At 39.9% G+C, this 8,952-nt stretch overlaps 1 protein-coding gene across 1 annotated transcript; it reads left to right on the top strand.

Annotated features, from left to right (window-relative positions):
* Positions 1-6,654: 6,654 nt before the first annotated feature.
* LOC106144468 (vomeronasal type-1 receptor 4-like) lies at positions 6,655-7,524 on the top strand. Its single transcript, XM_013355480.1, has one exon. The coding sequence runs from the start codon at positions 6,655-6,657 to the stop codon at positions 7,522-7,524; it is 870 nt and encodes a 289-aa protein (XP_013210934.1).
* Positions 7,525-8,952: the final 1,428 nt, after the last annotated feature.

Genomic DNA, 8,952 nt, shown 5'->3' with positions numbered 1-8,952 from the left:
CCAATCCAAAATTCGGATGGCAGCCCATATTTTTCATAATGGTTTGAGCCTTTTTTGAATATTCATTACTTAATTTAAAACCCATAGATTTCATGAGATCTCTTCCCCATAATGATACAACATTCAAGAACATAAGGTTGAATTACTCCGGAGTGGCCCTCTGTATCCTGCCAATTTAATAAGTTAGCACTAATATTAGGGGCACTAGTATATCCTAATCCTTGTAAGGTGTGTGATGAGGTCTGTATAGGCCATCCTCATGGCCAATCTTTACTGGCTATGATACTTTTACCTGCCCCTGTTTCCAAGAGGCCTATGATCTTGACTCCATGAACAGTTAGTTGTAAGATAGGCCTTTGGTCCAAATCCAAGGATAAAAATATTAAGTCTGTACCTGATGAACCAAATCCCTTATCTCCTCTTTCAAGGTCTTTAGCTGGATGTTTGTCATGTAGACTAGGCAAAACAACAAGTTGAGCTATCCTATCACCTGGGGAAATCGCGGTAATGCCTTTAGGTGACTCAACCGTGATTTTAACAATGCCTGTATAGTCTGGACCAATTATCCCAGGATGGACATGTAATCCTCTTAGGGTAATAGATGATCTCCCTAAGTAATAATCCCACTGTACCAGGTTGAAGAGGACCCTGAAAATCAGAGTCTACTGTCTGAACTCCCATTTGGGGGGTTAATACGAGTCTGGTGGTGGCATGAAGTTCCAATCCTGCTGAACCTTCAGTAGCTCGCCACGGTCCTTGGGGTGTCTGAAGGTTGGCCACTGCTCGTGACTCCCTTCTCTGCTCTGATCCTCCATTGCCCCATATATTTGGGGGCCCTAAGGTCAGGGGCCCCGCTGTCTGTTTTTTGTCATAGTAACATTTACTAGGGGTTGTCCATTAATATCTTTTACTGACCTACACTCATTCACCCAATGTTTTCCTTTTTTACATCTAGGGCACATTCCTGGACTTGGGCGTTGGTCACTTTCTGATTCCTGGGCATTTCCCTGCAGAGTACTTCCTCTTTGAGGGCAGTTACGTTTTATGTGGCCTGTTTTACCACATTAAAAACAAGTTCCCATAGTGCCCCGTTTTTACTTAACTAAAGTATTGCAGCCGCCAGTCCGGCATTTGTCAGTGGACCTCCTAGCTTTCTGCATGCTCTCATCCAGTATTCCAACCCCCTGCTCTTATATGGAGTGATAGCTGCCCTACATTCCTTAGTACATTGTTCAAACACTAACTGTTTAATTAATGGCATGGCAGTGTCAGGGTCATCAAATATCTTTCCTGCTGCTTCTATCACCCTGGCCACAAAATCAGAAAAAGACTCTGTGGGTCCTTGAATAATCTTCGTTAGATTACCCCTTATTTCCCCTCTATTTGGCAGAGATTTCCAGGCTCGAGTAGCAAGATTGTTAATTTTCTCATACACCTGAGGGGGATATCCATTTTGTTGATTGGCAAATCTACCTTGTCCAAGTAGCATGTCTGTATCCCAGACTGCTTGAGCTCCTCCAGCTGCCAAATTTATTGCAGCCTGTGTGTTGGCAAATTCAATTAAAAAAGCTTTCCAATCCAAATATTGACCAGGGGATAAGCAAGCCTTTGCAAGGTTCATCCAGTCAGATGGGGTCATAGCGTATCTATGCAAAACCTCCACCTGAGCCACCGCAAAAGAGGCTGAAATGCAGTAGGTCTGGACAGACTAGGCCAATGTTTTGATAACCTTGAAATCTAACAGCTCACGACACCTGTTACCTTGTTGATCTTGAAATACTGGGAAAGCAGTCATCATTCTAACTACTTTCTGGGTCATCATTTCCGCTCTGACCTCCTTCCATACTCCAGGACTGAAAGAAATCCCTCCTTTTGCTCCCATGACCTCAGGATACAGAGGAGAGGCCGAAGGAGTTACACTCCTCTTGTACTTTCAAGTTGTTTTTGCTTCTGTTTCTCCCTTTCTTTCCTCTTGATCTTTATCCTGTCTAGAGATTTACGGATAGATCCTAGGGGACCACATAAAAGCCCTCCTCTTCCTCATCGTCATCATCATCAGACTCTGATTGAGTGGCAATATCTGACTCCTCCAGTTCTGACAGACTAGGATATAATCCTGTTTTTCCTTTTCCTGGGTCCTTTTTCCTCGTACCTTTACTTGACCCAGCATCAAACATAGCCTTTTCAGAGGCTGCTCTCTCAGATCTCTTCTCCTGTAGGATCTCTAAGGCGGCCTGGCTATTCTCTATTGCTTCACTATACCTTTGGTCTTTCAAGCAAAGCCACACTAGCCTCCAAACTGATCTGACTCCTTTCTTAAGAGCTAAAAAAATTGGGTGAGAAGCTGAAGCCTCCATCTGAACAAATGTTAGATTCATACAATTTCACTTTTAACCCGTCCACTCTTGTCGCGGGTCTACTACCTTGCTCTCCCTTTTTCTATTGGTGAGAACAGAAAACCTGCTTTTGTCGCGATTCCTCAATCTTACCTGAGGATTTACCGGTGCAACCCCTGACTGCAGCAAGGTCTGGGCTCCACGGAGAGAGGTTTGGAGGTTCCCCGTATGGGCCACCACTTGTAGCGCCCACCTCGACCAGCAAGGAAGATGCAACACCAGAGCTCTTCTTGCAAGCACTTTATTCAGGACCTTGTTCACAGCAATCTTTCTCCCTTTCTTTCTCTTTCTCTCTCTCTCCTCGGGCAAACCTCTCTCAGCCTTTAAAAAGGCAGGGCCGCCAACCCTGGATTGCCATGTGGGCACTGCCCATAGGTTCATGCATATGCAAGCAGCTGACGATCATTGCATGATAATAGCATGAGTTAGGCTTTAGCCATATTAGGAGTTGATTATCACAGAGAGCACTCGCTTTCGGAATCGTGGAGGGTGGAAGCCAGCACCATCAGGTGCAGCTCCACGCAGTTCTCTACACATCGCCATCAGGTGCGGCTCCGTGCAGCTCTCTACAAGCTCCCTTTTCACTGTCTGACCCATCCCATTGGATCCAAGGCCTTTAACCCTCCTGAAGACCTCTTTACCAGTAGTCGCTTGGTCTCTTTTGTACTCATTCATTGGATCCAAGGCCTTTAGCCCTCCTGAAGGCCTTTTTTACCAGTAGTCTATTGGTCTCTTTTGTATTTTTTTCTGTACCCACTAGCTTCCTACTGCAGCAGATGGAAATGAATACAGAGACCCACAGACAGACATTACGCAGACTGAGAAAATTTGAAACAGTCCTACATGGGATATCTTTATCAAACCACGTCCCAAAGAGCTGAGAGATTTTAATGGAAAATGACATGAAAAAAAGTGTAAGAGAGGGAAAATTCAAGACACCAAGAAAACAAGACTGACTAAATTAACATGATCAAGCTCATATGAATTCACAGACACTGAGGCCAGAAAGCACATGACCTGCATGAGTCTGCACCTTGTTCTTTGTTTATATATTGTAGCTTCCAGTTTAGTGTTTTTATGAGATTTCTATCTGTGTGAATAAGGGGGGTCTCATTTATTTGACTTCTCTTAGGATCTTCATTCCTCTTTGTTTAGTCCCAATTTGATATTTAGATATCTCATGCATTATATTACATTATTATATTTTATTCCTTTTAAAAATTGTGTGTTTTGGGCTGGAGAGATGGCTCAGTGGTTGGGAGCATTGCCTGCTCTTCCAGGGGTCCTGAGTTCGGTTCCCGGCAGCCACATGGTGGCTCACAGCCATCTGTAGAGAGGTCTGGCCCCCTCTTCTGGCCTTCAGGCATACACACGGACAGAGTGTTGTATACATAATGAATAAATAAATATTTTTAAAAAAATTGTGTGTTTTGGTGGCGGTGGTGTTTTTCTTTTTATTTTTGCTTGCTGGCTTGTTTTGTGTCTCTTTGTGTGTCTATGTCTGTGTGTGTAGTCCTGTCTGTCCTGAAACTAACTCTGCATACCAGGCTGGCCTCAGACTCATGGAGATTCACCTGCCTTTGCCTACAATGAGCTGGGATTAAAGCTGTGGATCTCCATTGCCTGTCTGGCTGCCTATTTGATTTCTAATGAAAGACATTGTAGTAGGAAAATCAAAGTTATGAATTAGACACAAAAAATATTTTGACTGGACACACCAAAATGCCAGGAACTGGATTAAAGAGAGATCTCTCACTTCAGAAATAGATAAACTGGATTTGGTCACATGACACATCACTTAATCATGAAATAGAATGATGTAAACTTACCTCAATGGTGTATGGAAGATAGACATCAGAATTTCATCATCCATGCTGGTCTCCAGGGAACTGAGCATATATCAGCAGCTATAAACTGCAACACTCCATTTAGAGGATAGCAAGAAACTTGAAATTGTTTTTGATACCTGATATCTGGGGAAAAGATGCTCAGAAAAGTTTCCACCTGCCTTATGCAAAGTTGTGACCCCATTATTACTGAAGGTGAAAAGGTAATTGCAGGTCTGTTGGGAGGTGAGGTCACAGAATAATATACCCATATCTCAGGCACTGGTGGCTCCCACCAGAATATGCCAGGGACCATAAGATTCTGGCTGTGAGATTGCCATCCTAGGAAAATAATGAGCATTCACTCATAGAGTCTATGAGACAGAATCCACAGAGCAAAACTCATCTGAAGACGCCAGCTAAGCAAGACTTACAGAAAAGCAACTTGGAATTAAGTAGCATAACAAAGCCACCTGGCAACTAAAGAAAAACCTGAATGAAGCATAGACTCAGGACACAGGCAAAACGAACATGAGGTAATAGACACAGAACACAGTCTCTGATGTTTTTATCTTTATCAATCCTCCACTCATTGGAATTCTTGTCATTTTTTTCCAACATATACTGAAAGCTGGAATGAAATGTTTTAAAATTGGTCCACTGCTCAGCCATGATCATGGTAATCCTTCCTGCTGATGAGCTGATTCTATATATTCTTGGGAGATGCTTCAGAGAGTAGGAGGAAGGTAAATGAATCATGGAATCCTGTGTGAAAGCATATCTGCATGCAGTCTTGAGTAGAAAATCTTAAACTCTGACCTATGAGGCCATTGATGGAGAGAGAGACTGAATATACCTTGAAAGCCAAGTATTCTGAGATTGTGATGCAGCTACTTGCCCACCTAAATCATAATCAGGGACCTTGACATAAAAATCACTACTATTGTTTAGCAAGTTAGACACTGCCAGTCAGATGTGGGCCATCGTGCTTTTAGATCATTCTTCCTTAATTGATATAAATAAACATACACATATATATGTATCATATATATTTATAATATACTATCAAATTAGTCCAGCATATATGTGTGTGTACATGTATATGTTAATTGACATATATATGTCTATATGCATATATAGTATATATTCTACATATAATGATATAGAGAAGCAAATTTACAGTTTGCCTAGATATTACGATTTAAGTTTAATTACAATGTGAATCTAATGGTTTTTCTAATGAATGCTCTATTTTATTTATTTATTCTTTAATAGTAAGAATTGGAAAGTTGAAGTGTATTCCCTTTACTTTCATTTTGTGTGTATGAAATTATGTACATCTGTGTATCACATGTGTGCCTGGAATACTTAAAGTCCAGAAGAGGGTGTTGGGACCCCCAGGACTGTCTGAACAGTCATTTATGCTAGGAATTGAACTCGGGTCCTTTGGAAAAGCAGCTAGTAACCTTAACTAAAGTGCCTTTTGTACAACCTCAAATACTTCAAGGTTTACAAAGCACAAATCTTGATGCTGACAAAAGACAGAGTGTATGCATAGTGAGCATACTTTATGTTTGTGATCACAGATCATTGCTCAGGAACCAATCAGCGCTGAAATACGTCATCAGATTCCTAGTTGTACTGTGTGTGCACCACACACTTTTATTACGTGTTCTTTTTTATTGAAATTAAGGAAAAACATGTGAGTGTGATTGGTTTCCATTAGGCTATTATTTTAATTGTTTTTAATAAATATAAATAATCCATAAGGCAAATGCAGCTATCTGGAATGTGGGACAATTTTGCACTGATGTATATGATTTCTCCTGACACTGGTTCCTGTAGGGTTATAGTTCCTGCTGTACATCAAAATACCCAGTGTTCTCTAAGAATAGGTACTCACTCATGCAAGAAACAGTAACACACACGGAAACAAAATATCCACTACAAAACACACAGCAATAGTAATTTTGAAAAGGTATAAATGTATAATAATCAAACCTAAGTATCAGGATGTTCATTTTAAGTACTGAATTGAATGGTTTTGCAAGTAGTTGGGGATTCCAGTAGCCTAACTGTGGACTTTATGGACTTGAAAGTTCTCACTTTATCATCAATCAATCATGAATTTACAAATAATTGACTCATATGATCTTATCTCACTTTTCCTCATCTGCATAACTGGAGTCAGACCAGAGGATTCTACACTGACTGTGAATATTGACTAAACCGTATTTCCCTATATTCAAAGGTAGGAGTTATACATTATACACTCTCTTTTAGGTTATAATGCCACTTTTTGATTAGCTGTTTAAAAAAATCAAAGAAGGAGTTTGCATTAGTCTTATTATGGATATAGAACACAGTTTATAGCATGCAGCCCATGCATCAACTTCACATGGCATGATCCTGAGACCACAAGAGTTGGCATTATGGAAGCCAGTGATATGGTTGTAAAAATGATATTTTTATCACAAACTGCAGTTGGAGTCCTGGGAAACTCCTTCTTAGTCTACAACTATCTTCTGCTTTACTTCACTGGGATCAGGTTAAGGTTCACAGATTGGATTTTGCAGCACTTGATTGCAGCTAACCTTTTAACTCTTCTGTCTAAAGGAGTTCCCCACACAATGGAAACTTTAGGTTTGAAAGACTTCCTCAATGATTTTGGATGCAAACTGATCTTCTATCTTCACAGAATAGGGAGGAGTGTGTCTCTCAGCAGCACCTGCTTCCTAAGTGTCTTCCAGGCTATTACCATCAGCCCAATGGGCTCCAGGTGGACACACCTTAAAGTCCAGGCTCCCAGTTACATTGTTGCTAGTGTATACATAAGTTGGATCCTGGCCCTCATAATAAACATTGATTTTCCTATGTATATGACTGCAAGATTGAAACATAGGAATATGACGAATTTGAAATGGTTTGGATTCTGTTCTGCCACTCGTCATAACAAAGCCATTGACATTCTCACTGCAGCAGTACACACAAGCCCTGATGTGCTTTTTGTGTTGCTGATGATTTGGTCCAGTAGCTCCATGGTTTGCATCCTCTACAGACACAAGCAGAGAATGAAGCACATTCATAGAAGCAACTTGTCCCTCAAATCCTCTGCTGAGTCCAGAGCCACAAAGATTATTCTGCTCTTGGTGAGCACTTTTGTCTGCTTTTACGCCCTTTCTTGTGTTTTACAAATTAATCTGTCTATTTCAGATAGTCCAGGATTTTTCCTGGTAAACATGGGTTCAGTAATCGTTGCAGGTTTCCCAACTGTGAGTCCTTTTCTGCTGATCAGTCATTAAATCTGTGAATCTCCCCTCTCTTTTGCCTGTGCAGGGAATAGAACATTCTAACCATGTCTGTAACATTAAAATTGTGTGTTTTTTAATAATGTACATATTTTATTCAATCATGTATATATGCTCAATCATGTCCTAAAAGCAGGTAGTATGTATTCAAGAACTAACATGTACACATATAAAATGTGAATATATTATAAACTGTATATTTGCATACTCTATATTGTTTTGTGACATTGAGAATATTAATCAATTTATATAAATTATGCATTTGTCACAGTTTGCAAAACAATGGTTGATTTACAGTCTGTTTTTGGAAATTTGTCTTGCTTTTTTCTACAGCAACAGAATAAAATTGGCTGGACAGTTTTTTCTTAGCTACTTTTCTTGCCAAATGAAAAAATCTTAGTTAAGATAGTCAAATAGTATTCATTGCCTTTATACACTGAACAGAAAATATTAAGAAACCTGGTTGGATTTAGCTATAAAAGAACAGTCTGCATGCGTGTGTAATAATGGGGATACTAACAGACAATGATACGCTCTTATAAATATTTGTATAATACTTTTCTATGTTGACTTCTGCAAATCCTTGACTTTTTTGAGCCACCATTTTTCCAGATTTATTGTAGTATGATGGAAAATGAAATTTGAAGATTATATATGGTGAAAACTTCCTATATGAACATATATGCATATGTGATATATAGTGCTCTGTAATTTCATGTCAACAACATAGACAAATCTGTGTGCACGCTTCCTTTCACTGGCTTGTTTAGCTTGCTTTCTTAGAAACCTTCAGGTCACCTGCCAAGGGTTTTCACAATCTACTGTGAGCAGAACCCTTCCACATCAAACATTAATCAAGGAAACGTCTGCAAGTCTGTCCATATGACAATCTGGTGGGTTCATTTTTTTCAATGGGAGTTCTCTTTCTCCAAATCACTCTTTTCCTCAGTTTTCCACTCTTCTACTGAGATTATATTAATTAAGCTTTCATGGAGACTACATATAAGTAAAAATGTCTCACTGCATTTATTCATCTTAATTAACATGGTACCCATCAGGTCAATCTGTTTTGTTGCAGATGGCAGGACATTTATTCAAAAAATACATATAATACACAACTGCATGTGTGTGAAAGGTTACAACTGGCTGGCCTGTCTCATACAAACCCTATAAGAAACTAAAATTCCTTTCTTGAAAGAGAGAATAGGAAAAAGGAGATGGGTAGGCCCAGCAAGAGATGGTCTGTGTAGAAAGGACTCCACATGAGAAATCCCTTACAATAAATGGGAGGGTGCAAAACATCATCAGCTTGGAACTTTTTATCTGAGTTCGACTTTACAGAGGTAGACAGGATTTATACACTTCTTTGAGAACTTTCGCCTTGACTAAGATGGGTTTGGGGAAGGTAGAATGAAAGCATTG

This window comes from Microtus ochrogaster, unplaced genomic scaffold, assembly GCF_000317375.1.
Source record: "Microtus ochrogaster isolate Prairie Vole_2 unplaced genomic scaffold, MicOch1.0 UNK138, whole genome shotgun sequence".
Classification (NCBI taxonomy): Eukaryota; Metazoa; Chordata; class Mammalia; order Rodentia; family Cricetidae; genus Microtus; species Microtus ochrogaster.
The sequence above is the reverse complement of the archived record's forward strand: the minus strand, read 5'-3'. Positions and strand labels throughout refer to the sequence as shown.